The sequence below is a fragment of the Tachysurus fulvidraco genome, chromosome 17 (genome assembly GCF_022655615.1).
Source record: "Tachysurus fulvidraco isolate hzauxx_2018 chromosome 17, HZAU_PFXX_2.0, whole genome shotgun sequence".
Taxonomy (NCBI): domain Eukaryota; kingdom Metazoa; phylum Chordata; class Actinopteri; order Siluriformes; family Bagridae; genus Tachysurus; species Tachysurus fulvidraco.
The window spans coordinates 23,161,768-23,189,726 of NC_062534.1; the positions used below are offsets into that span (position 1 = coordinate 23,161,768).

The following is a 27,959-nucleotide window of genomic DNA, read 5'->3' on the forward strand; positions in this document are numbered from 1 at the left end:
TTCGCATATCCCAGGTTATCGGGTCAGAGCGCAGGGTCAAAGCCATAGTACGGTGCCCCTGGAGCAGGTGAGGTCAAAGAGCTTGCTCAAGGACCAACGTTGATGTTTCACAAGCAGCTTGTGGGCTCGAACCCCGAACTCCTGATCGAGAGGTAGAGGAGGCAGACACACAACACAAGTAGGATCCAGGAGCCCAGCATGATGACTGCTCAAAAAAATCAAAAAATCTCTTTAATCACTAATGAGTGAGTTTAAAATTTTTTGCAAAGTGTAATAAAGGTCTATCCACAAAACACAACAAAGAACAGAATAGAGTGAAAAATCATTTGCTCTGTAAATTTCACAGGTCAATGATTAACAAGCGCTGTTTGCTATAAGCGTTTATATTCCAAGGGTTTGTAGTGGGTAGAGCAGCATAGCAGCAGTCATCATGCTGGGCTCCTGGATCCTACTTGTGTTGTGTGTCTGCCTCCTCTACCACTTCATCAATATCAAGAGGCCCAAGGATTTCCCTCCTGGACCACAACCCATCCCTATATTCGGGAACTTGTTTCAGTTTAACATAAAAAATCCTCTGAAAGACTTTGAGAAGGTAAAATATCATATTATGGTTTATAAATGGGATTATTTGTGTAAGCAGTTAATGGATGCCTTTCAAATAATTCAGATAACTTTCAGGTATAAATTACAAATAAGCCATGTGTTTATTGTTTCTTTCTTTCTTTTTTTAAAAATATTTTTATGCCTTTAAATAACTTTCTGCTCCAGGTCCCATATTCATATAACATTTAAGGCTAAATGTTGATATTTGCTGATAAGATGATATTTTGAAAAATTTTGGTAATCAGAAAGGTGACAGCACCCATTGATTTTCATAGTCTATAATTTTTACTACTGTGAAAATCAGTGTCTGATTACTAACATTTTTCAAAATATCATCTTTTGTGTTAAACAGAAGAAAGAAACTCATACAGTTTTGGAACAAATTGAGGGTGAGAAAATAACACAGTTTTCATTTTTGTGTGAACTATACCTTTAAGAGCTACATTTAGCCTTAAATGTTATATGAATATGGGACCACAGGTTTTATCAGCTGTCAATTTTCAATGTACATTTAAGAGTGAACAATAAACATTTGTTCAGTTCTATCACCAAAACTTTTTCATTGCAGAATATTATGAACTGAATGAACTGGTAGTTTACAAAGCTTTCCAAATACATTTGTACTCGAGCTTTGGGTGAAATGTCACCCAAAGCTGCTGTAGCTTTAGGCGCAGGCTTTCCAGAAAACACTCAGAGTGTAGTTTGACTATGCTTTAGTTTCAGATCTTCTTTTTCATTACTTAGTTCATTTCAAATTTGTGCCAAAAAAGACAGAAAAGCAACTGATTTTCCTCCTTGGTAGGTGACGTCAGATCAGGTCACAGGCCACGGAAGCCCCAATGGTCCAAAAATGTAAGTGGTTCACAATTGCAACCACAGTCTGTGTTCGCAACACAGAGTGGGGTGAATTTATGAATGATAGTTCTATCACAAAACGATATTGTTATGTATCCTCACGTTTTTTAAGTGGGTATACGGAAATCCTTGGCCTTTCCTAGTAGGTATACGGCGTATACCTGCGTATCACGTCGTAGACTACACCAGTGGTTGTAGCTGCCTATCACATAGCATATAACATATATATATAAGAAACAATAAACATATATCTTATTTGAAATTTATACCTGAAAGTTATCTGAATTATTTGAAAAGCATCCATTAACCCTCCTATTGTCCTCCTATACAAATTAGGAGCTCTGAGTCTACTTGACCTTGTCTCTTTTGACTGCTTATGAAAAATGAAGTATATATGATAGCCATTTTTATTCACCTTTTTAGTCTAACTTGTTTCCAACATATTAACATATATTTAGCAAAAAATATATATTTGGTATGATCAACCTTATTTATATAGAAAAATGCCATTTTTAGTAAAAAAAAAAAAACAGAAATTTTGAAATATTTTCACTACATAGGCACAAAAGTTGATGCACAATTACAGCCTGGTATATTTCATGGGCAGGAGATTGTTTTGAAACCATTTTGTATAAAACCTGTCTTTTTTTTCCAGGCCAAATTGACTTGAATGCTTATAAATCAAAAATTCTACAATGATCACCATTCTGTGTGTAATATCTATTTTACACTTGTAATATCTATTTTGCCCACCTGATGTCATCTGATCAACCAACAACAGGCTACACACACACACACACACACACACACACACACACACACACACACACACACACTCAAAAACATGGAATAATTTCACGTGAATAAAACTTTGTTTACACTCCTTATGTTTTTTATTATACTTAATTTATGAACAATAAACATTATGAAATTATGCCATGTTTTGAGTAAAATAAGCAGAAATTATAAATAGTATAATAAATAAATAAATAAATATTATTTTGGATAACCACTGACTGATAAATGTCAAACATTACTCAGCATATCTCCAGGCAAAAGCTGACTGATGCAACTAAATTTATAAATAAGAGAGGAAACAAATATGATTTGCAAAACATATGTATTTTATTTTTTAACTTCTTTATAGAAATATGAATGTGTGTGTGTGTGTGTGTGTGTGTGTGTGTGTGTGTGTGTGTGTGTGTGTGTGTGTGCGTGTGTGTGTTTGTGTGTGTGTGTGTGTGTGTGTGTGTGTGCGTGTGTGTGTTTGTGTGAAGCTTGTTCGTAGATCAGATTTTGCCCCCAGCTGGACAAATGCATATAACAAGTGTGAAATACGTACAAATGAGTAACTTTTGTTTTTTCTGGAGGCCTAATGAATTGCAATGTCCAATGCTTGTGTGTGTGTGTGTATGTGTGTGTGTGTTGTGTGTGAGTGTGTGTTTTGGGTGCGGGTGTTTGTTCATTGTGCTGACAAGGGCAAAAGTGTGACCTATTGCCCCACTAAATGTGGCCCGGTCAAAATTACCCAAGTGGATCTAAAACGCATATTATATATTGGTCTGAACACATAGTTCAATGAAAATAGACAAAATTAATTTTACTTGCGAAGTTCATAATTTGGAACAATCCTGGTAAATTTCAGGCAAATATGTGGAAGAAAACCCAAGTTATGACACACTAAAACCTTCCAGCCAGGCCAAATAGACCCAGGGGAAATAGGAAGTTTTACTGCTTACACAAATAATCCCATTTATAAACCATAATATGATACTTTACCTTCTCAAAGTCTTTCAGAGGATTTTGATGTTAAACTGAAACAAGTTCCCGAATATAGGGATGGGTTGTGGTCCAGGAGGGAAATCCTTGGGCCTCTTGATACTGATGAAGAGGTAGAGGAGGCAGACACACAACACAAGTAGGATGCATGGGGGCCAACATGATGACTGTTGCTATGCTGCTCTATACACTACAAACCTTTGGAATATAAACGCTTACAGCAAACAGCGCTTGTTAATCATTGACCTGGGAAATTTACAGAACAAATGATTTTTCACTCTATTCTGTCCTTTGTTATGTTTTGTGGATAGACCTTTATTACACTTTGCAAAAAATTAAAAACTCATTCATTAGTGATTAAAGAGATTTTTGATTGTTGCAAGAAAAAAATGCTTGATTTTGATAAAGCTTTTATTAAAATTTGTGATGCAATTTGTTTTTTGTGCTTTTTGGGGTGAAAGTTGATAGCAGCGGTGTCTCGGATCAAATCTACTTAGAATACATCAGAGTTAGACTTGATTTTGTGGTGATTTGGTCGGAGACGCCGCTTTATTCAACATACTGTAAATCCCTCTTTGAGCAAAAAGCCATATATTTTTCTACATTGGTTGGAGATTAAAAAAAGAAACCTGTCTTCCATGCAATTGTTTCCAATTTTGCTATCAAGTTTCCCCAATAAAAGCACAAAAAACAAATTGCATCACAAATTTTAATAAAAGCTTTATCAAAATCAAGCATTTTTTTCTGCAACAATCAAAAAATCTCTTTAATCACTAATGAATGAGTTTTTAATTTTTTGCAAAGTGTAATAAAGGTCTATACGGAAAACACAACAAAGCACAGAATAGAGTGAAAAATCATTTGCTCTGTAAATTTCCCAGGTCAATGATTAACAAGCGCTGTTTGCTATAAGCGTTTATATTCCAAAGGATTGTAGTGTATAGAGCAGCATAGCAGAAGTCATCATGCTGGGCTCCTGGATCCTACTTGTGTTGTGTGTCTGCCTCCTCTACCTCTTCATCAGTATCAAGAGGCCCAAGGATTTCCCTCCTGGACCACAACCCATCCCTATATTCGGGAACTTGTTTCACTTTAACATCAAAAATCCTCTGAAAGACTTTGAGAAGGTAAAGTATCATTATGGTTTATAAATGGGATTATTTGTGTAAGCAGTTAATGGATGCCTTTCAAATAATTCAGATAACCTCGGTGGACTCAGGCTGTCTACGGAGAACCTGTAGGGCACTAAGCGATACTTTTACACTGTAGAAGTGGCTTACAGGGCAGTCTATCTCATGTTCTATACCCTAGAGAGCATTTCATACTGTTTTCACATTCATAGCACCACCTTAGAGAGCACCTACTATATTTCTCCATCGTATGGCACCTTTGAAGGCACTTTATCACATTTTGTGTACTGCAGTGGAGGCTCAAGTGGTTAAGGGCAGGGGAGGTTCTAGGATTTCATCTTTAGGCGGTTTAGCCTTCAGTGAGAATTTAAAACAAGAAGAGTTATATATATTATTTATTATAGGACTACATAGTAAGCCAAAATTTATGTTATTTAAAATGGCAAAGGTTGACACCAAAATTTTATGCATTATGTAATGATGCCAGGCTTGAATCTAATCAGTTCATGTACAGTATGTGTGCTTTCTCTACGAGCAGTGTGTCCAATGAATGCAGTCATTAATAAAAAAAATATTCACAAGACATTTTGCATCTTTCCGCCGATTAACGTGAAAGATAAATGCCTCCAGCTCTGACTGCTCTGAATGGAAACTTACCGATCATCGGACAAAACACCTGTCATTCACCTGTATATCTTGAATGACAGGTGTCTTGTACAATGATCGGTAAGTTTCCATTCACAAACTATACCTACCTTTTCCAGGTTGTCTGAGTCGTTGCACGAAACAAATTAACAAATCCAAAAACACAAAGACAATTCAGAAGAGGTTGGTATAGTTTGTGATTGGAACACTTAGCGATCATTGGACAACATTTACAGCATTTAGCAGACACCCTTATCCAGAGTGACATACACCTGAGCAACTGATGGTTAAGAGCCTTGCTCAGGAGCCCAGCAGTGGCAGCTTGGTGGACCTGGGGTTCAAACCCATGACCTTCCGTTCAGTAGCCCAACACCTTAACCACAGAGCTACCGCATCCCAAGACACCTGTCACTCAAGGTATACATGAGGTTCAACAGTCTGCCACAGGGAAAAGTTGGAAGGAATGGATGGAATGGATTACTGTGGATTAATTCTGTTATTTTCTTATATTTAAACGGAGAACTTTACAAATTACACATAAGATTCCATACCTATATATCGGTAAGTTTCCATTCACTTCATTCCATTCACCGATCATTGTACAAGAGACCTGTCATTCAAGATACACAGGTGAATGACAGGTGTCTTGTCCGATGATCAGTAAGTTTCCATTCGCAAACTATACCTACCGTTTCCGGGTTGTCTGAATTGTCGTTGTGTTTTCGGATTTGTTGATGTTTTTTTCGGATTTGTTGATGTGTATTCGGATTTGTTAATGTGTTTTGCACTTCTCGGACACCGTACAGGGGGGCTGGAGTCACCCTAAAAAAGGTCTAGACCCACCCCTGGTTAAGGGTCTGAGTTGTTGATCAGAAGGTCAGGGTTCAAGCCCTAGCACTGACAAACTGCCACTGTTGGGCAATTGAACAAGGCCATTAACCCGCCCTGCTACAGGGGTGCTGTATCATGGCTTCCCTTGTGCTCTGACACCAACCTCCTCAATTGGCATATGCTATGCAAAGAATTACACTGTGCTGTATTGTGTATGTGGTGATAATAAAGGCTTTTATGACCCCAATTTCTTAGTAGCACATTAGAGGGGACTTTTTTTAACCAAGGTTGACATGTTGAGGATGACTGTCCTCCTGCTGGTGTATTTCAATAGAATTAACTTTAATTTCTATGACAGCAAAATGGAGTTGAAATTCTTTAACCAAGCAAAAAAAACAAAACAAGCAACACTTTTCAATGCGTATGCATGTGTATATATTTTTTATCTGAATAACGAATGCTGTATATCTTATGTTTAGTTTGCTGAGCAATATGGAAACGTTTACAGCCTGTATATTGGGACGAAACCGGCCGTCGTTTTAACCGGTTTAAAAGCAATAAGAGAAGCTCTGGTGAACAAGGCTGCAGATTTTTCAGGACGTCCACACAACATATTTAAGGATGTAACTAAAGGAAAAGGTGAGATCTGTGACTAAGAAATACACGTCCCACCAGACTGTCATGAGTGTATCATGTTTCTATTATACAAGCAATGTTAGAGCAACTCTAAAGTGTGTTACTGAGATGAATAAAATGAGCTCTAGGTTACTGATCAGAAGGTTGAGGGTTCAAGCCCCAGCTGTTACTGCTGGCCCTCTCTCTGGCATAAAATAACTGACACTGTGCTCTGACCCTAACTTCTTCATAATATGTTTCACGCTGCTGTAACCTCTATGTGACAAATTAAACGCTTCATCAACAGGAATCATAATGGCTGATTACGGTCCTCAGTGGAAGGAGCATCGGCGCTTTGCTCTCATGACCTTAAGGAACTTTGGCTTGGGAAAGCAGTCTATGGAGAAGAGGATTCTGGGAGAAATTGAACACCTTGTTGCAAAATTGGAGAAATATGCAGGTATAAACATGTTTCTTGATTCATTCTTCTAGCTGCCCAATAAAAGTCTTCTGTAAAGTACAAAGCATGTCAAAAAAACGAAACATCAACAAAACTTTTCTATTTGCAGGAAGTTCCTTGTATCCTCAGACATTGTTCCATGATGCGGCATCAAATATAATCTACCTGGTTTTGTTTGGCACTCGCTATGACTACGGTGACGAAATACTTAAAGTGTACGTTCGGCTGTATACCGAAAACACAAAGATTGCGAATGGAGCTTGGTCAATGGTAAGTGCAAGTGAATTCTGTTTCATTTTCTTTTAAATAGAGACACTGTTACGTAGCAGCCTGACAGAAATCAGGTAGATTCATAGATCTCTCATGAAAAACCCAGAGAAAAAAATACCCCTGAGACAACATGAGGAAGAAACCTTGAGAGGAACCAGATTTAAAAAGGAGCCTACAGACAGAAGATCACCAGTAAAGTTGTAGAGATCACAACATTTACATTTACAGCATTTGGCAGACGCCCTTATCCAGAGCGACGTACATAAGTGCTTAAATCTCTAACATTGAATACATTAATGCTCTTGAGGGTGGATAAGAGAGTCTTGTGGTTGACCGTATCAAATGCTGCTGAAAGGTCAAGGAGGATAAGGATGGATGACAGTTTGGCTGATCTACTAGTATGTAGCTTCTCAGAGACATCCAAAAGGGCTGTCTCTGTAGAGTGAGCTGCTTTAAAGCCAGACTGGTTGGGGTCTTGAGGGTTGTTCTGTGAGAAATAGACAGACCCATCATACCACAACCCGTCTATATACCACAACCCGTCTGACTATATTTATTACTTAGCAACAAATAGCAATAAGCAACTTTGTATAAATGTTTTGTCATTTTGGAAAGTTCAGGAATAAAATGTTCTGTGTCTCAGTCAGATATTTGTGCTGTTGGATTAGGTTTGTAAATCTGTACACAGTGCAGTTAATGTTTACTTAAATGGCTCTCGGCATGCAAAGGTGTAAGTAGGGGCAGTGGTGGTTTAAATGGTTAAGGCATTGGGTTGTTGAGTGGAAGGTCAGGGTTCAAGCCCCAGCACAAGCTGCCTTTGTTGGGCAATTGAGCAAAGCCCTTAACCACCCCTACATCAGGGTTACTGTATCATGACTGCCCCTGTGTTCTGACCCCAACCTCTGAAGAAAAGAATTCCGCTGTAATGTGTATGTGGTAATAATAAAGGCTTTTTCTACTGTAAGTTTTTCTTAAGAAAAGCATTTTTTTTGGCCTTTTTGCTTTAAAATAAGAAGTGAAGAAAATTGTACTACAACAGCCAAATCTCTTGTGTTCTTATACTGTAGATCTATGATGCATTTCCTATGGTCAGGTCCTTGCCCCTTCCCTTCAAAAAAGCCTTTGACAATTATAGAACACTTAAAACCTTGACTTTGAATATGATCAACAATCACAAGACATCAAGAGTCCCAGGACAACCAAGAGATTTTGTCGACTGCTATCTGGATGAGCTTGATAAGGTTTGTATTTGCGTGATGAAGTCTCATCTGTTGTTGATTCTTGATGAGAAATCATGCTGAACTGTTTTTTTTTAATCGTTTGTTTTTTTTAGAAAGACAGCAAATCCACATTCAGTGAAAACCAACTTGTGGTGTATATTATGGATCTGCATATAGCTGGAACTGACACCACATCCAACACGCTCCTTACGGCGATTCTTTACCTCATGGTTCATCCGGACATCCAGAGTCTGAACTTTAAAATGATCCTTTACATTATATTTGAAGTCTGGTTATTAAATCAATGTGGAAATGTTTATATTATTGCCCAGGTTGAAAAATTCAAACAAAAGTGTTACATGCTTTGTTGCTAGAGAGATGCCAGCAGGAGATCGATGAAGTTCTGGGGAATAAACCACAGCCCTCTTTCGAGGACAGACACGACATGCCGTACACACAGGCTATGATTCACGAGATTCAGCGCATCGCCAATACCGTTCCTCTGAGTGTCTTCCACTGTACCACAAGAGATACTGATCTTATGGGCTACAGCATCCCAAAGGTGACGACTTTAATGGTTTCGCTGTTCTACAACACTCTCTCTTCTTTTATTAATTTATTTATTTCTCTGTGTTCCAGGGAACTATGATCATCCCCAACTTGTCCTCAGTGCTGGGTCAGGAAGGCCAGTGGAAATTTCCTCAAGAGTTCAACCCATCAAACTTCCTCAATGAGCAAGGACAGTTCGAGAAGTCTGAAGCCTTCATACCGTTTTCTGCAGGTGAGAGAAAAGACACTGCAAATTTTGTTCAAACCTCATTTATCCAAAACCAAAGGTTCATTTTTTTTAATCTATGTGTGCAGGGCCTCGTGTGTGTCTCGGAGAAGGTCTGGCTCGCATGGAGCTCTTTCTTTTCTTGGTGACTCTCCTGCGCCGCTATGAGTTCCTTTGGCCTGAAGATGCAGGAGAACCAGATTTCTCTCCTGTGTTTGGAATAACACTTACACCCAAACCATACAGGATGGAAGTCAGGCTTAGAAAGCAAGCTGGGGAAATGTAGAACAGTTAAATGTGAAAATATTGAAAATTTCTTTGTGGCTCAGTTCGAATCAGTTTGAATCAAGTAAACATAATTAAATACTAATACAAAAAGAAGTGAAAAAAAAAGTTTAGGATGTAGAAATAATAATAGCTAGAGGTCAAATTATTGATTTGATTCCTGACCGAAAGCTTAACTAACCATGGATACGACCATGGTCCATTTAAAGTCGTGGCCTCACCTGCTTGCCCCACTTTGGACATTTCCAACCCTCCTTGCCCCACCTAAAACACCTCTAACCCTCCTTGCTCCACTCTGAACATCTCTCACCCTTCTTGTCTCAACTCAAACATCTCCAACCCTCTTTTACACATTAAAAACAGGCAATGATGAAAAATGACACTTCTTTGGTGACCCAGCAGGAATATGCCGGGTCAATGTGCAATGTCTACATGAGCTCCATGAAGCCACGGCTCAAACTATGAAAGCTTTTTTTTTACAGAAATATAGAATTTGTACGTACTATATTAATGAATTTCTATGTTCTAAATTAAAAAATATTCCCCACCAAAGACTAAACAAAAGTTAAATAATAATAACTAAACAAAAATAATAATAATTCAAAGCTCTCTACCAGAACATGGGGTGATCCAGCTTCCTGAAATCGGACCAGAGGCTCAGATAGGGCTTCCAGTGCGACTCGGCTAAGGTGTACTCGTACATCAGCAAAAGGAGGAGTGAAACCCAGCTGGACGGGCTCTCTAAACAGCTCTGTCCTTAAAATGAAGCCAGTTAAAAAGTAGAACATGACTATTACATGACTATGAACCTGAGAAGAGTCAACCCAGTGCTCTACCTTCTTTAAGAACCTTCTTGAGTTTGGAAGTTCCAGGATGTAAAAGAGCACATCTGGGGATGGAGAAGAGGATGTGGCCTTCCTCTAAGTCTTCTTTAGCAAGCATGCCATAGTCTGCTACTGTGCCTTCTTTACTGAGGTACACCTACAGCAACATAACAGTGTTAGTATCAGCGTCAGTTCACAGCACGTGTTAAATTGTGTATGTGTTATACGTCCTTGTTTGTTATTGTATTGTGATGAATATAAGGACAATGAGAGCTCGTTAACTGCAACAAAATTTCTATTCCACTTTGTCAATACATCACAATTCAGATATAAATTTGCTCTAATCATTTCTGCATCTTTTAATGTTTAATCTGAACAGTTGTTGGATCCTTAAGAGTCATGTACTATACTATACATGATGTACATCTTTTAAACACTTAATCATTAAACACTCTTCCATTATACATCCATAAAACTGTTTACATGCTGTTTTACACACCGTTTTTGCTCTTTGCACTCTTTGCTGTTTCACATTTCAGTTGATTGCTGTTTTGCACAATACTTTTCATTACCTCATGTGACTGCTGCTATAATACTAATGTATTCATTCCATTATTTCTGCACAGACAATATATTATGAACATACAGTATTTACACTGATCGGTGCTGCTTTTGTGTATTGTCTCTTGTCCTGCACTATCTTTCTGTATTTTTGTCTTGTGCTGCACTGTCTTTCTCCATTGTCCTGCACTGTCTTTCTATCTTTTTGTCTTGTGCTGCACTGTCTCTCTGTCTTTTTGTCTTGTCCTGTCCTGTCTTTCTATCCTGCATTGTCTTTCTGTCTTGTCCTGCACTGCCTTTCTGGTCTTGTCCTGTCCTGCCTTTCTGGTCTTTTCCTGTCCTGCCTTTCTGGTCTTGTCCTGCACTGTCTTTTTTGTCTTGTCCTGCACTGTCTTTTTTTGTCTTTTCCTGCACTGTCTTTTTTGTCTTGACCTGCACTGTTTGCACCAGGTCACACAGACACACTTTATGTATCTAGGACTTACTAAGTCCTTATAGCTCTGTCTTTGTGTTATGTAGCACCCTAATCCTTGAGAAACGTTGTCTCATTTCATCGTGTACTGTAACAGCTATATATGGTTGAAACTTGATTACATTACACACACACACACACACACACACACACACACACACACACACACACACACACACACACACACACACACACGTGCGCGCAAACACCGTTTCTCTTACCAAACGGATCACTAATGAGAGCATAAACATGTCCAACTTGCCTTGTTGCTGAGGTTCAGCTTCACTTCATCACACCACAGTAAGAAGTTGTTCAGAGACTCATCCAGGTCTGAGCTTCCATCCTCCTGCTAAACACCACACACGCCATTACACTTAAATAACACCTTTACTGTCATAACACGTACAATTCAGTGTAAACATTAACGCACTGTAGCGTCTGGTACAGGTCATTTAGATTTCAGGTCCCAGGCACCCTAAACTTCTTCATCTAATCTTCAATCAACCGATGAGCAACCCAGTTTTACACACACACAACTGGCTCCAGAATGACTGGAGCCTACACAAAGACCAGATAACCCCATGCCGCTTCTCTGATTGAACGATTGAACTCATAGGGGCCCTCAACCAGAACACACACACACACACACACACACACACACACACACACACACACACACACACACACACACACACACAACACAATGAGACATTCCTTTAACTAATAAAACAAGTAGATAAGATACTCTAAGGTTCTAATTCTTATAACCCTTTTGTAATGTGTCTCTTCTTTTAAGTCCTGACTTAAAATTATTTGCTCCTTACTTTCCTGACAAGGGTGTATTTTATTCATGTGTCAGAAAACAACATTGTATTTAACATCAGTTATACTCTAATTACTGATCATGGCATGTTAATGTATACCTGTTCTGATGCCATATGCCCCTTTAAGGTCTGATGTCAGAATGTATACGAAGCTATCGTTTTCTTTTTACTTCCCTAATGAAAGTGCATTTTGTTTTGTGTTTCATTTTTGTTTCTTTGCCTTTATAAGAACAAAATATCGTATTAACATCAGTTACCCTTCGATTACTGATCTGTGTATGTAATGTACCACTGCCCTTATACCGTCATTACCCTTCATGTTTAGTATCCAAATGACCACAAAATTATCGGTTAAACTATCGGTTTTTCAAACAATGGTGTATTTTATTTGAGCACGAAAGGTGCCATACTGTCTTAATACACCTTGGATAAAACTTTAAAGTCATCTAAAAGTTTGATAGCTAAAACACGCCCACAGACACCTGAAACAAAGGGAGTTTTTCCCTCCAAAATCTTGGCCGCATTATTGGCCATCTCCCCAAAGATGGGTGGAGTTTGCGACCTTTAAATTGTCAGAAACACCACTAATCCGTGGTCAGACTTTCGGAACAGCTTGGAGACGACTCCATCTTCCTTCAAAGAAGTTCCAGCAAGCTTCACTTCCAAGAACGACAACTGCTCTGATCTTCAGGAGAACTTGGAAGAACGTCTGACCCCACCCTAACTGACTCTTCAGAGTTTTCTCTGTTGCATCTGGACTCTTGTGCAGTAAGCCAATGCAAGTAACCGTTTCCTCTACCAATCAATTTAGATGCGTAATTTTAAGTAGGAATCTTTCATTGAATCATAAGGTGAATTTAAGTTTCTGTGAAGATTTCCCAGTTAGGGTGTGATTAATTTTTGAGTTTAATCTTGCCATTCCTTTCCTTCCTTTCTCTAGTTTCTTCTTTCCAGTCTCTTCCTCCCTTTCCCCAATTTTAATTTCTTTTGTGTATTTTTTTTTCATCTTCATTTTCTCTATTTCTTTTGTTTGTTTGTGTAGTTAGTTTTATGTTGTGTTTGTCTCATTCATTAAATGCCATATTTTTGTGCCACAAGTGATTGTCTCTGAGTATCACTAACAAAAAATTAAGGTACCTGCAACATCTGGTCTGAACTACATGCTCTATTATGTTAATTTAATTTAAATTACAGTTCAAAGAAAAAGGGGGAGTGAACCTTTCTAGCCCAGGAAGATACCTCCTTCATAGAATTAATAAAGGTTACATGGACTGTTTGCCGGACGTGAACATGTTTTTGCTTGTTATGGATTTCCCATGGAATGCGCACTTTCCATCTTGGTCATATTTCATGTTTTAATAAGCAGTCATTATCGAGTATTTATTTTCTTAGGGGGTGTGGAAAGCAAACCTGTTGGTACACTATTTCTTCAGGTTTTCTCAGCTACCGTACCTCCTGCTTCGGCAAGAACGAAAGACAAGTCACGTGTATGGAGATGTAAGGATAAACAAAGGCAAAGTGTACTCTTCCCACCCAGTTAAGGATTAGTAAGGTTTTTCAGAAGGACAATGGAGTCAATGGAAATGGAGACAGCTCCCTTGAAAACAAACGGTCGGCTTAACGCATCAATTTGACAAGGTCAAAGTCAGTTGTGCGTGAACCTGAAGAACGGATCTCAATCTGCTAGTTTTTTTTTCAGTGCTGAAGAAGTGTATTTATTTTATACAGACGGAGTTTCCATATTTCCTTAGGAGACACAGTGGTGCTTAGAGTTCCCTATACATCCGTCATGCGGCTCGTCGGCAGAGGTGTGCATGAATGGCGTGTACTGTATACCGTGGTGCAGCCACTTAAGAACTTTATGTGTATTCAGGAAGAGCAAGAAAGAGAAAAGGAGAGATGCCAAGCTAAAGTATGGGAATGTCACTTGAACTCACCAGGTAATAGAAAACGGTGGAAGCTGCATCCTTAGAGAGACAGTTGCTGTGATGGTAGCCATTCAGGGAGCAGGAAATGCTTGGCCTAACACCCAGAGACCTTTGAACAGCAGCCTGCTTGTGTTAAAGCTGTAATTGGGCATTATTAGGGTTTGGCAGGTCGCCCCCCTATTTTCATGATTTTCGTTAGATGACATACCCACCTAAAAAGTGGTACAGCTCCCATATACTTTGACACACAGAGGTGAGCCTGGTCTCATTGGAAAGAAGAGAGTCTCTAGTTTCTGATACAAGTATCAGCGTGATTCTAGGCCTTACTGACACAAAGTTATAGAGGCTAGAATGTAGGGTTTTTATTTCTGTCTGAGTTGTTTACCTGATAAACTGATTACATACATTGTTGTATTTAATGATGGTAGGTAAACAACTGAGGGTCATAGCCACATGTCTTGGCTTTCACCAAAAAAATGAAGTCAAAAGACTCAAAAATGGATTTTATATGAATATTTTTCTACGGACATATCTGTCCGTTCATGTTTTTCTTCATTTGTTTACTGTATAACTTTGTATAAAAAGACTGCATGCTTAGTTTAAAAGTCCTATAACAAAGAGAACCCCTCTGCCTAGAAGCCGTGAAAAAAGGCCTGTAACCGGACACCCTGAGGAAGTAGGGGTTCAGCGAAAAATTGGCAGCTGGCAGCTGCCATTGGCAGCAGGAAGTCGCTAATAACCGGCAGCAGGAAGTAGCTGTCGCTAATAACCGGAAGTCGGGGGTGGATGACGCTTTTAGCAAGGCAAATAAATTATTAATAAGTTATCAATTTATATTTAATTTTAGTACTTATTTAAAATACTTAAATGTGCAATTATTTTGTATTTGAAAAGGCAAATAAATTAAGTTAGCAATTTATATAAAAGGCAAATAAATTAATAAATTATTAATTTAGATTTAATTTTAGTTCTTATTTAAAATACTTAAATGTGTAATTATTTATTTGATTTAAAAATTTATCAAATATGAATCAAGTAATGAAGATCATAGACATAATACAAAAAACAAACATTAAGCTACACTTGAAATTATGAATTTGTACATGTATAAATATAATTTATGAAGGAGTGTACATGTTTGTTAAATAATGAAATATATACATACATGAATGCCTATATAATCATGTTGTATATTTATTAAATGTACATAAACATTCATTAATAAAGTAATGTCTAAAAGAAAAAAAAAGAACATTGTCTCAATGGCCTTTATTTAAAATCATATTTTGCTATCGTTTTTCATAAAACAGCTGTAACCTTTGAAAGAGGCTTTATATTTGTTGTTCTGAAATTAGAATGATCAACAACAATTCTAACAAGATTGTAAAGTTCGTAGAAAAACTAAGTTGGCTTGAAAAAGCCTAGCCAGAAAATTTGAAAAAGTTTTACAATGTTCTAGCATGGTTTAACATGATTTAAAATGTTTCTAGTGTTAGGGGATAACGGCTTAAAGACACCGGACCAGATATGATGAAAGAAGACCAGGAGTCATGAGGTACAATCAAATAAGTAAAAATTTATTGAAGAATAGTTTCATCGGTGAAGCCAGGCATCAAAGTCTCACGGGGTCGCAGGCCAGAGACTCTACCGTACACAATCTCACACCAGTTATAACGTTTAAGGGCATGAATGACATCAGTACATACACGTTGGCTACTTGTCATTTGCAAGAGAACAAAGTTATAACAATTCTACACTTATGGATAGATAGGAGGGTAGGAGATTAGTAAGAAAAGCAATTTCTTTGTTTTTCTTACTAATCTCCTACCCTCCTATCTATCCATAAAAGGTAGAATGGTTATAACTTTATGAATAGTTAGAAAGAAAAAAAACTTTATTTGTTTCTAATTTAAGTTAAAGGTTTGTTAGGAAAAAAAAGAAAGAAAGATTAGTTAGATTAACTAAGCTTTTAGATTGGAACTGGTTGATTGAACGGCAGACCACTCTCCAGTCGCTGGCACCAATCACTGCAAAACCCTGGATGGGTGTTTTCATTTCTCCTCGTTTTCCTCTTCCAAAATAACCTAGAGAATTCATAAGAAAATTGTGACACTAATATCAAAATGACCTTATTAACAGTACACATGGATGCAGCCACATGAATGACTATTAAGCAGCTAGCAGTGATCACATTTTCATTCATAATTTATACACCTGGTAAGCAGGTCTTATAAATTTCATTGCAGCGTCTGCAGGGCTGCAGTGTGTACATCTGGTAGTATTCTTGACATGTCACAAACCGATATGGTTAGTGTTGTACGTGTATCATCAAGGCTGAGCTTGTCAATAATTCAAATTAATCAGTATGAGCTTTATTCTAATCAATAGATTACATTAACATGTTAACAAACGCTCATATTTAATGGTAATGGTAACGTAAGTTAGTATTTGAAGTTAATGATCGCCCCTCACAAACCAGGACCACACGGTGCACAAGCTGCGTTTCTACAAATGATTAAATTAACCAATTCAAGTAGTCACAGATTCACTGTCTCTAACATAAAAGTTAAAATCCAACTTACAGAGCAACAGTTATGTATTAATCTGATAATTGATATACAAACTTACCGAGCCAAATACCGCCGCCATTACTGAAGATTAGCCGGTGCTGCTGTCGCTTGCCTTCCAGTTAAATGTGATTGGTTGCTACTACGTTGGACGATACTGATTGGCTGCCACGAAATAGTAGGTCCCTCCTAATATGGCAGGACTTTCTGCTGCTAGCTGCCGATTTTTTGCTGAACCCCCTCTCCCCTGAGGCGTGAGAGTGTGAAAAGTTCGAGAATTGTGCAATAAAGTTGAAAAAAAAAATAATAATAATAATATTCGCAGGCTCCACTGCACAGCCCGCCCTCACCAGATGTATCATGTTGCATCCCGTTGGAATCGTCTCCTTATTGGCTAAAGAGCTATGATGCTCGCGAAACATCAAATCGCTACTGGAGGGAGCAATTGTCAGTCAATAGGAGGGTGTCCCCACATAGGATGGAGAGACATCATTGGCTTCTTAGCTGCCTATCTCTGCACCACAGGCACCGATTGGCTCATGAGAGGGCTTGTTTGATTCGTTAGACCCTGGACTACAAATCTGACGCCCAAGTGTAGTTTTATAAGCCTCCAATGAGAAGTGAGAGCCGAAAGAAAGGATGGACGTGAACGGCTGTTTACAGTTTCGGTCAGAAACGAGCAAAGCGTTTTGGATTAAAAGGCTTACATATTCCAGTTCCTTGGACTCGGGGATTTTTTTTACAAGCATTTATTTTGGAAAATACATTAACATTAGTGACAACGGGAATAAAGGGAAATTGCGTTTAAAAGTAAGTAAACAAACCGAACTAGCGCGAGTGTGTATAATAATAATAATAATAATAATGTTTAATAAAATCCTGAGAGTCTAAGCTTTCAAACGGTATATAATTTAACCGTGTATTTAAGCGATTTAATGCTTAAAAGTTACAATGAAGTTACAATGATGTTGATGCAGCCTCGCCTCCTAGCGGTGATGGATCGTTCTCCCAACGGTGGTCACATATTAATCCCTAATGAATGAGTTTTTAATTTTTTGCAAAGTGTAATAAAGGTCTGTACAGATAACACAACAAAAGAAAGTATAGAGTGAGAAATCATTTGTTCTGTAAATTTCCCAGGTCAATGATTAACATGCGCTGTTTGCTGTAAGCGTTTATATTCCAAAGGTTTGTAGTGCATAGAGCAGCATAACAGAAGTCATCATGCTGGGCTCCTGGATCCTACTTGTGTTGTGTGTCTGCCTCCTCTACCTCTTCATCAGTATCAAGAGGCCCAAGGATTTCCCTCCTGGACCACAACCCATCCCTATATTCGGGAACTTGTTTCAGTTTAACATCAAAAATCCTCTGAAAGACTTTGAGAAGGTAAAGTATCATTATGGTTTATAAATGGGATTATTTGTGTAAGCAGTTAATGGATGCCTTTCAAATAATTCAGATAACCTTGGTGGACTCAGGCTGTCTACGAAGCACCTGTAGGGCACTAAGCGATACTTTTACACTGTAGAAGTGGCTTACAGGGCAGTCTATCTCACGTTCTATACCCTAGAGAGCATTTCATACTGTTTTCACATTCATAGCAGCACCTTAGAGAGCACCTACTATATTGCTCCGTCGTATGGCACCTTTGAAGGCACTTTATCACATGCAGTACGGCATACTGCAGTGGAGGCTCAAGTGGTTAAGGGCAGGGGAGGTTCTAGGATTTCATCTTTAGGGGGTTTAGCCTTATATATATATATATATATGTGTGTGTGTGTATGTATATAATTTTGGAGTGTGCTGATGGATATTTGTGTTCATCAGCCACGAGTGTTACGAAAGGCAGGCACTGAGGTAGGGTGGAGTCAGCGTTCACATTCATCCCAAAGGTGTTCAGTAGAGATTAGAACAGAAAACAACCACATATAGCAGGAAAGGTCAGGTGACCCAATACTTTTGGAAATATAATGTATACCAGGTGTATCACCAAGGCCATATACCAAACTGTAGGGAGATTCCAGCTCTGTCCTTTAAAACAACTCAAAATTATTGTGATGTTTTACAAATGACAAAATTAATGTTAATTAAATTAAGCACTTCGTGTTTTTTGGGTTGACACCAGGGGCGGTTCTAGGATTTCATCTGTAGGGGGGCTTAACCCTCAGTGAGAATTTAAAACAAGAAGAGTTCTATATTATATATTATATGACAACTCTGGTAATAAGAATAGTGAAATTTAACTGCTTTTGGTTGCCGTCTTTGCGTCTTTCCGCGATTAACGTTATGGATAAACGCCTCCCGCTCTGACTGCGCGTGCACGCTGTGCGTACCTGTGCTTTTCTGTTCAAATAAAGCAGACAGCTGATGACGCACTTTTGAAAGACTACAACACACGCGTGTAAAAGCAAAGTAAATAAAAAATCGCTCTTGGATCAAAATGATAAATAATTTTCTTTCCCATCGATGACACGTCCTGCATTTTAACGTAATTTTTATTGTTTATTTATGAAAGTAGAAATTATCCTTATAGTTTTAGGGTGGCTGAGATTACAGACGGGGCTGAAGCCACCCTATAAAGGGCTAGAACCGCCCCTGGGTGACACAATTCGCAACGCATTCGCCAGGAATCCTTTTTGATGCCGATTATTTCAAACATCTCCCTCATATATGGCCATGTGTGTTCAGGAATGTCCTCGTTGTTAGTTATTTTAACATCGGTGACTCCCTCTGAATTAACATTAGCCATTCCTTTTGTAGGCGTGCTGCTCATTGTTAGCTCCGCTATCCTTAGTCTATGTCTGATAGCCAGTAAATAATACAGTACACCAGTCACATGGGGAAAAAGCCGCACAATGATAGGATGATAGGCTGGAAACAGCGCTCAATGAGAAGGAATAATACTAAAAGTAACGAGTCCGTTTTAAAAATGTAAGAAGTAAAAAGTACAGATATTTGTGTAAAAATGTAATGAGTAAAAATAAAAAGTTGTCCGAAAAATAAGTAGTGGAGTAAAGTACTGATACCAGAAAAATGTACTTAAGTACAGTAACAAAGTATTTTTACTCCGTTACTTCCCACCTCTGATGCTAATGGAAACTTACCGATCATCGGACAAAACACCTGTCATTCGCCTGTATATCTTGAATGACAGATGTCTTGTAAAATGATCGGTAAGTTTCCATTCACAAACTATACCTACCTTTTCCAGGTTGTCTGAGTCGTTGCATGAAACACATTAACAAATCCGAAAACACAAAGACAATTCAGAAGAGGTTGGTATAGTTTGTGATTGGAACACTTAGCGATCATTGGACAACATTTGGGTAGTTGACAAATGACCGAGAAAAAGTACTTTTTTGGAAAGCTTTTAAGAAAAAATACATATATTTGTGGAGTATGAAAACTGCAGTTTCAGAAAATAGTACTGGTCACTCATTTTGTCAATGACTTCACATATTTTTTTCACTTTTTCACTCAACAATACTGTAAATGTGTCCTATGGTGTGACATTTAAAAAGTACTAAGAAATTATATTAAATAACATAAAATAAATACTTGAGACAGAATTGTTCACATTTATTAAAACATTATTTTCTTAAAGTGATATTTATTTTACATGAAAGTACTAATTAGAATAATTTTCACCATGAATAGATGAATGGTGTCACACCAAAGGACAAAAAAACTTAACTTCAGTGGTCTTAAAACATAGTTAAATATTTCAACAATTCTGAGAGAAATACTTACCATGTGCACTTCTCATGGCCTTCATAGGGGTCTTTCAATTAAATGTAGTTGTCCATGATATTGCCCAAATTAAAATTAGGTTTTTGCATAACACCAAAGGACATTTGTTTCTGTGACAAACTTTATGAAATTCCTACACTTTTAGAAATGTATGTATATGAAAAGTGATGGCCACTTAGTGAAATGGGCACTTGCACAATTATGCCAGGAGTGTTCATTAAGATTTTTAAAGATTATTTTCTTTATTTATAAAATGTAATATTTATGAAATAATGTTGTCTACCGTCACACCATAGGACAATTTTGAGATTTGGCTCAAAGTTCTAAAAAACTAACAATAACTTGGGTATTAAAACAACAAATTCATATAAAACAAGAAAATGTTTAACCATTTACAGTATTCTAAATTATGAAAATGTGAAATAAATTATGTTTTATCTTCTGTGACAGTGAAAAGCCATGTCACGTCAACTACCCATTTACATTACAGTTTCTGTCCTCCTGCTGGTGTATTTCAATAGAATTAACTTTAATTTCTATGACAGCAAAATGGAGTTGAAATCCTTTAATCAAGCAAAAAAAAAAACAAGCAACACTTTTCAATGCGTATGCATGTGTATATATTTTTTATCTGAATAACGCATGCTGTATATCTTATGTTTAGTTTGCTGAGCAATATGGAAACGTTTACAGCCTGTATATTGGGACGAAACCGGCCGTCGTTTTAACCGGTTTAAAAGCAATAAGAGAAGCTCTGGTGAACAAGGCTGCAGATTTTTCAGGACGTCCAAACAACATGTATAAGGATGCAAATAAAGGAAAAGGTGAGATCTGTGACTAACAAATACACGTCCCACCAGACTGTCATGAGTGTATCATGTTTCTATTATACAAGCAATGTTAGAGCAACTCTAAAGTGTGTTACTGAGATGAATAAAATGAGCCCTAGGTTACTGATCAGAAGGTTGAGGGTTCAAGCCTCTCTGGCACATAAAATAACTGACACTGTGCTCTGACCTTAACTTCTTCACATGTTTCACGCTGCTGTAATTTCTATGTGACAAATTAAACGCTTCGTCAACAGGAATCATAGTGGCAGATTACGGTCCTCGGTGGAAGGAGCATCGACGCTTTGCTCTCATGACCTTAAGGAACTTTGGCTTGGGAAAGCAGTCTATGGAGAAGAGGATTCTGGGAGAAATTGAACACCTTGTTGCAAAATTGGAGAAATATGCAGGTATAAACATGTTTCTTGATTCATTCTTCTAGCTGCCCAATAAAAGTCTTCTGTAAAGTACAAAGCATGTCAAAAAAACTAAACATCAACAAAACTTTTCTATTCGTAGGAAGTTCCTTGTATCCTCAGACCTTGTTCCATGATGCAGCATCAAATATAATCTACCTGGTTTTGTTTGGCACTCGCTATGACTACGGTGACGAAATACTTAAAGTGTACGTTCGGCTGTATACCGAAAACACAAAGATTGCGAATGGAACTTGGTCAATGGTAAGTGCGAGTGAATTCTGTTTCATTTTCTTTTAATTAGAGACACTGTTACGTAGCAGCCTGACAGAAATCAGGTAGATTTATAGATCTCTCATGAAAAACCCAGAGAAAAAAATACCCCTGAGACAACACGAGGAAGAAACCTTGAGAGGAACCAGATTTAAAAAGGAGCCTACAGACAGAAGATCACCAGTAAAGGTGTAGAGATCACAACATTTACATTTACAGTATTTGGCAGACGCCCTTATCCAGAGCGACGTACATAAGTGCTTAAATCTCTAACATTGAATACATTAATGCTGGCTCACTAGGTTACATACTTAAGATACCATGAGTTTAAAACATTTGTTCAAAGTTACAATGAAAAAGTGTCAAAGGTTTTTTTTTTTTTGTTTTTTGCAAAAGATAAGGAAAGAAGTGCTAGTTGAAGTGTTTCCTGAATAAGTAGGTCTTCAACCGCCGCTTGAAAATAGCCAGTGACTCAGCTGTCCGGACCTCTAGGGGAAGTTTGTTCCACCACCTTGGTGCCAGAACAGAGCAGAGTCTTGTAGTATACTTGCTTCTTACCCTGAGCAGTGCTGTAGATCGGAGGTTGCGGTTTGCAGTGCGAGGAATGATGAGGGCTTTGAGGTAAGAGGGAGCTGGTCCATTTTTGGCTTTGTAGGCCAGCATCAGTGTTTTGAACCAGATGCGTGCAGCTACCGGAAGCCAGTGGAGGGATCGCAGCAGCGGGGTGGTATGCGAGAACTTTGGCAGGTTGAAAACAAGCCGGGCAGCTGCATTTTGGATCATTTGCAGAGGACGGATTGTGTTCATAGGTAGACCTGCCAGCAGTGCATTGCAGTAATCCAGTCTAGAAATGACAAGAGACTGAACAAGTACCTGAGCAGTCTGTGTGGACAAAATGGCCGAATACTTCTAATGTTGTAGAGAAGAAACCGACATGAGCGAGTCACATTAGCAACATGAGAGGAAAAGGTCAGTTGATTGTCCATGGTTACCCCAAGGGTGCGAGCTGAGGCTGAAGGGGAGATCAGATCGTTGTGCAAGGATATGGCAAGATCATGACCTGGGGATGAATCACCTGGGATGAACAGCAGTTCAGTTTTGCTAGGATTGAGCTTTAACTGATGAGCAGTCATCCATGATGAAATTTCTTCCATACATGCTGAGATCTGATCAGAAGCTGTGGTATCTGAGGGTGGGAAAGAGAAGATAAGTTGTGTGTCATCAGCATAGCAGTGGTAAGAGAATCCATGTGATGAAATAACTTCACCAAGAGAGTGAGTATACAGGGAGAAAAGAAGAGGACCAAGTACTGAGCCCTGTGGGACACCAGTGGAGAGTCGGCGTGGAGCAGATGTCACTCCTCTCCATGTTAGCTGATGTGAGCGTCCTTCCCGGTAGGAAGCAAACCATTCCCAAGCTGATCCGCAAATCCCAAGACTCTTGAGGGTGGATAAGAGAGTCTTGTGGTTGACCGTATCAAATGCTGCTGAAAGGTCAAGGAGGATAAGGATGGATGACAGTTTGGCTGATCTAGCAGTATGTAGCTTCTCAGAGACATCCAAAAGGGCTATCTCTGTAGAGGGAGCTGCTTTAAAGCCAGACTGGTTGGGGTCTTGGAGGTTGTTCTGTGAGAGATAGACAGACCCATCATACCACAACCCGTCAAATTTATTACTTAGCAACAAATAGAAATAAGCAACTTTGTATAAATGTTTTGTCATTTTGGAAAGTTCAGGAATAAAATGTTCTGTGTCTCAGTCAGATATTTGTGCTGTTGGATTAGGTTTGTAAATCTGTACACAGTGCAGTTAATGTTTACTTAAATGGCTCTCGGCATGCAAAGGTGTAAGTAGGGGCAGTGGTGGTTTAAATGGTTAAGGCATTGGGTTGTTGAGTGGAAGGTCAAGATTCATGCCCCAGCACAAGCTGCCTTTGTTGTGCAATTGAGCAAAGCCCTTAACCACCCCTACACCAGGGTTACTGTATCATGACTGCCCCTGTGTTCTGACCCCAACTTCTGAAGAAAAGAATTCCTCTGTGCTGTAATGTGTATGTGGTAATAATAAAGGCTTTTTCTACTGTAAGTTTTTCTTAAGAAAAACATATTTTCTGTTCTTGTTGCTTTAAAATAAGAAGTGAAGAAAACGTGTACTACAACAGCCAAATCTCTTGTGTTCTTGTATTGTAGATCTATGATGCATTTCCTATGGTCAGGTCCTTGCCCCTTCCCTTCAAAAAAGCTATTGACAATTATAGAACGCTTAACACCTTGACTTTGAATATGATCAACAATCACAAGACATCAAGAGTCCCAGGACAACCAAGAGATTTTGTCGACTGCTATCTGGATGAGCTTGATAAGGTTTGTATTTGCGTGATGAAGTCTCATCTGTTGTTGATTCTTGATGAGAAATCATGCTGAACTGTTTTTTTTATCGTTTGTTTTTATTAGAAAGACAGCAAATCCACATTCAGTGAAGACCAACTTGTGGTGTATATTATGGATCTGCATATAGCTGGAACTGACACCACATCCAACACGCTCCTTACGGCGATTCTTTACCTCATGGTTCATTCGGACATCCAGAGTCTGAACTATAAAATGATCCTTTACATTATATTTGAAGTCTGGTTATTAAATCAATGTGGAAATGTTTATATTATTGCCCAGGTTGAAAAATTCAAACAAAAGTGTTACATGCTTTGTTGCTAGAGAGATGCCAGCAGGAGATCGATGAAGTTCTGGGGAATAAACCACAGCCCTCTTTCGAGGACAGACACAACATGCCGTACACACAGGCTATGATTCACGAGATTCAGCGCATCGCCATTACCGTCCCTCTGAGTGTCTTCCACTGTACCACAAAAGATACTGATCTTATGGGCTACAGCATCCCAAAGGTGACGACTTTAATGGTTTCGCTGTTCTACAACACACGTTAATCCCTCTTCTTTTATTCATTTATTTATTTCTCTGTGTTCCAGGGAACTATGATCATCCCCAACTTGTCCTCAGTGCTGGGTCAGGAAGACCAGTGGAAATTTTCTCAAGAGTTCAACCCATCAAACTTCCTCAATGAGCAAGGGCAGTTCGAGAAGTCTGAAGCCTTCATACCGTTTTCTGCAGGTGAGAGAAAAGACACTGCAAATTTTGTTCAAACCTCATTTATCCAAAACCAAAGGTTAATTTTTTTTAATCTATGTGTGCAGGGCCTCGTGTGTGTCTCGGAGAAGGTCTGGCTCGCATGGAGCTCTTTCTTTTCTTGGTGACTCTCCTGCGCCGCTATGAGTTCCTTTGGCCTGAAGATGCAGGAGAACCAGATTTCACTCCTGTGTTTGGAATAACACTTACACCCAAACCATACCGGATGGAAGTCAGGCTTAGAAAGCAAGCTGAGGAAATGTAGAACATTTAATTGTGAAAATATTGAAAATTTCTTTGTGGCTCAGTTCGAATCAGTTTGAATCATGTAAACATAATTAAATACTAATACAAAATGAAGTGAAAAAAAGTTTAGGATGTAGAAATAATAATAGCTAGAGTTCAAATTATTGATTTGATTCCTGACCGAAAGCTTAACTAACCATGGATACGACCATGGTCCATTTAAAGTCGTGGCCTCACCTGCTTGCCCCACTTTGGACATTTCCAACCCTCCTTGCCCCACCTAAAACACTTCTAACCCTCCTTGCTCCACTCTGAACATCTCTCACCCTTCTTGTCTCAACAAAAACATCTCCAATTCAATTCAGTTCAAGTTGATTTGTATAGCGCTTTTTACAATAGACATTGTCCAACCCTCTCTTACACATTGTTACTCCCCTCGAGTTGAATAAAAGGCTCAGGTCGTTCTTGGTTTTTAACAGACATTTATTTTGGACAAGTCTTCATGTCTTGTAGCCTTATGTTTCAATAATGCCAATAATGACGAAATGCCAAAATGCCAAACATTCCAAATGCCGAAATGCCACAAACGCCCAAATGCCGTCAGAACTCATTGGCCTCTCTAACTCAAGAGGAATACACTTGAGGGTTAACAGCTTCTTCTTCTCGTGCTTCTCTTCTACCTCATGCACCCCCCGGAAGTGACAGCAACAATTAAATAATTCCCCAGTGAAACAAAATTATAAGTTCCCTTTCACCCTTCTATGGTTTTAACTAATAAATAAATTAACATTAACAAAACTATATTGCTGTTTTATTCTATTTGAACATTTTAACCATTTATTTCCTTAAAAGTGTAAAGTGCATATATTACAAACTGAATATATATATATACATTATATATATAATGAGAGTTGCCTCTAGCGGCAGCTACACACATTATAAACAGGCATGAGCTCCATGAAGGAACGGCTCAAACTATGAAAGCTTTTATTTATTTTTTTTTTAAAGAAATATAGAATCTTTATGTACTATATAAATGCATTTCTATGTTCTAAATTAAAAAAATATTCCCCACAAAAGACTAAACAAAAGTTGGAGTGGGAATTTTATTGAAACCCGGCAAACGTACTGGATATCTTCCCATAGCGGTCCTATGGTTTGACGTTAGAGTAAAAACCTTTTGCGTGACCTTTTTTGTTTAGTCTTGCAAGAACCCAGTCTTAATGCACATACTAAGTCTGTAAATAAATATATTCCACCGATGTTTGCATCTGTATTTATTTTTATTCATCCGTTCAATTGTAATATCATATATTCGGTTACATTCAATTAAATTCAGTACAATTTATTTGTATAGCACTTTTTTTTTTAAATAACATTTCACATTGTCTCAAAGTAGCTTTACATAAATATAGAAACAGAATAACAAAATGTAACTTTAAAGTTTAAAATTAATTTACTGTTTAACTCTAACTTATATCCCTAATGAGCAAGACTGAGGCGATGGTGCTGTGGAAAAACACCCTGAGATGATATGAGGAAGAAACCTTTTGTCTCAAAGAAGAAACCGATTGTCTCAAAGCAGCTTTACATAAGGAACTAGACTCAGAAGGGAACCTCATCCTCATTTAGGTGACATTGGACAAGAAATAATAATAAGTAAATGTAAATAATAAGTAAATGTAAATAATGTCCTTTCTACAACAGTTTTGTAGTTGAGTGGAATTGTGTAACTATGAGCTCCTGAGGAACTAACCGGTCAGCGCAAATTCCTTGCTGCTGAAGTCTTCAAATGATCACTTATGAAGACCTGACCACAAAGCTGACTGATGCAAAAGCGGTTCAAAGAAGGTTTGCCAGTCTCAGGGCGGCCGCATCCACAGCAAATTCAATTCAATTCAATTTATTTGTATAGCTCTTTTAACAATTCCCGATTGTCTCAAAGTAGCTTTACATATGGAAACAGAAAAGAGAGAAAAAATAAAAATAAATAAATAAATAGAAAAAATAAGGATAAACATACATAAAATAATATTTACAATTAAAGTTTAAAATTCATTTTAAAAAGATTACTTCATAATTTATGATACTATATATCTATCCCTATCCCTAATGAGCAAGTTGGAGGTGATGGTGATGAGGAAAAACTCCCTGAGATGATACGAGGAAGAAACCTAAATAGTGTAAATAGTGTAAATGTAAATAATGTCACTTCTACAACAGTTTATAATAGTGCACCTGAGAGCTCTTGAGGAACTAATGGGTCATCGTAAAGTCTGAGTTCAGAACAGACCTGATTGCTGATGAAGACCAGAGCAGACAGCTGACTGACACAACATTGGTTCAAAGAAGGCATGACAGTACACAACAATCCCAATCTTCATACACAACAATCCCATGAGACACTGGCCATGGGCGTAAATCCCCCCCAAAAAACCAATTATTTAAATATATCGTACTCTCTATTATGAAAAATATATGTATGTATACCTAAATAATTGTGCAAGTAGAAAAACCTTTATTTCAAAAATTATTTTTTTTTATGATAGTTTTACTTTCTTTATGTAAAGCACTTTGAATTACCATTGTGTATGAAATGTGCTACAGCATAAATAAACTTGCCTTGCCTTGCATTGTAATAGACTAGATAAAATCATGGAA

General features: G+C 38.1%; 2 protein-coding genes and 1 long non-coding RNA gene across 7 annotated transcripts; 2 read left to right on the forward strand and 1 right to left on the reverse strand.

Annotated features, from left to right (window-relative positions):
* The first annotated feature begins 395 nt into the window (after positions 1 to 395).
* Positions 396 to 9,793, forward strand: LOC113635630 (cytochrome P450 2F2-like). 2 transcript variants are annotated; one of them, XM_047802240.1, is made up of 9 exons: positions 396 to 592; positions 6,323 to 6,482; positions 6,766 to 6,918; positions 7,028 to 7,188; positions 8,256 to 8,429; positions 8,522 to 8,657; positions 8,783 to 8,970; positions 9,048 to 9,189; positions 9,273 to 9,793. In XM_047802240.1, the coding sequence occupies exons 1-9, from the start codon at positions 431 to 433 to the stop codon at positions 9,467 to 9,469; spliced, it is 1,473 nt and encodes a 490-aa protein (XP_047658196.1). In that variant the 5' UTR covers positions 396 to 430; the 3' UTR covers positions 9,470 to 9,793. The 2 variants fall into 2 exon arrangements, with proteins under 2 accessions (XP_047658196.1, XP_026990975.2); XM_027135174.2 differs by lacking the exon at positions 396 to 592 and adding an exon at positions 4,184 to 4,364.
* Positions 9,794 to 15,633: 5,840 nt separating this feature from the next.
* LOC113635636 lies at positions 15,634 to 17,081 on the reverse strand. Its single transcript, XR_003438877.2, has 2 exons — positions 16,706 to 17,081; positions 15,634 to 16,161 (listed from the first exon to the last, which is right to left on the reverse strand). It is a non-coding gene; the product is annotated as an uncharacterized LOC113635636 (long non-coding RNA).
* A 190-nt stretch (positions 17,082 to 17,271) lies between these two features.
* LOC113635610 (cytochrome P450 2F2-like) lies at positions 17,272 to 26,560 on the forward strand. Of its 4 annotated transcripts, none has more exons than XM_047802239.1 (10): positions 17,272 to 17,454; positions 17,785 to 18,030; positions 21,059 to 21,218; positions 21,479 to 21,631; positions 21,741 to 21,901; positions 24,099 to 24,272; positions 24,363 to 24,498; positions 24,624 to 24,811; positions 24,896 to 25,037; positions 25,121 to 26,560. In XM_047802239.1, the coding sequence occupies exons 2-10, from the start codon at positions 17,869 to 17,871 to the stop codon at positions 25,315 to 25,317; spliced, it is 1,473 nt and encodes a 490-aa protein (XP_047658195.1). In that variant the 5' UTR covers positions 17,272 to 17,454; positions 17,785 to 17,868; the 3' UTR covers positions 25,318 to 26,560. The 4 variants fall into 4 exon arrangements, with proteins under 4 accessions (XP_047658195.1, XP_026990956.2, XP_026990964.2 ...); XM_027135155.2 differs by having other exon boundaries at positions 17,817 to 18,030; XM_027135163.2 differs by having other exon boundaries at positions 17,833 to 18,030.
* Positions 26,561 to 27,959: the final 1,399 nt, after the last annotated feature.

What these genes read in the sequence shown, in the direction of transcription:
- LOC113635610 (XM_047802239.1), top strand. Translation starts at nt 17,869, where the DNA reads ATGCTGGGCTCCTGGATCCTACTTGTGTTGTGTGTCTGCCTCCTCTAC. An exon ending in GGATGCAAATAAAGGAAAAG is followed by an intron (nt 21,219 to 21,478) that starts GTGAGATCTGTG and finishes CTTCGTCAACAG; the next exon opens with GAATCATAGTGGCAGATTAC. An exon ending in CGAATGGAACTTGGTCAATG is followed by an intron (nt 21,902 to 24,098) that starts GTAAGTGCGAGT and finishes CTTGTATTGTAG; the next exon opens with ATCTATGATGCATTTCCTAT.
- LOC113635630 (XM_047802240.1), top strand. Translation starts at nt 431, where the DNA reads ATGCTGGGCTCCTGGATCCTACTTGTGTTGTGTGTCTGCCTCCTCTAC. An exon ending in CGAATGGAGCTTGGTCAATG is followed by an intron (nt 7,189 to 8,255) that starts GTAAGTGCAAGT and finishes CTTATACTGTAG; the next exon opens with ATCTATGATGCATTTCCTAT. An exon ending in TGGGCTACAGCATCCCAAAG is followed by an intron (nt 8,971 to 9,047) that starts GTGACGACTTTA and finishes TCTGTGTTCCAG; the next exon opens with GGAACTATGATCATCCCCAA.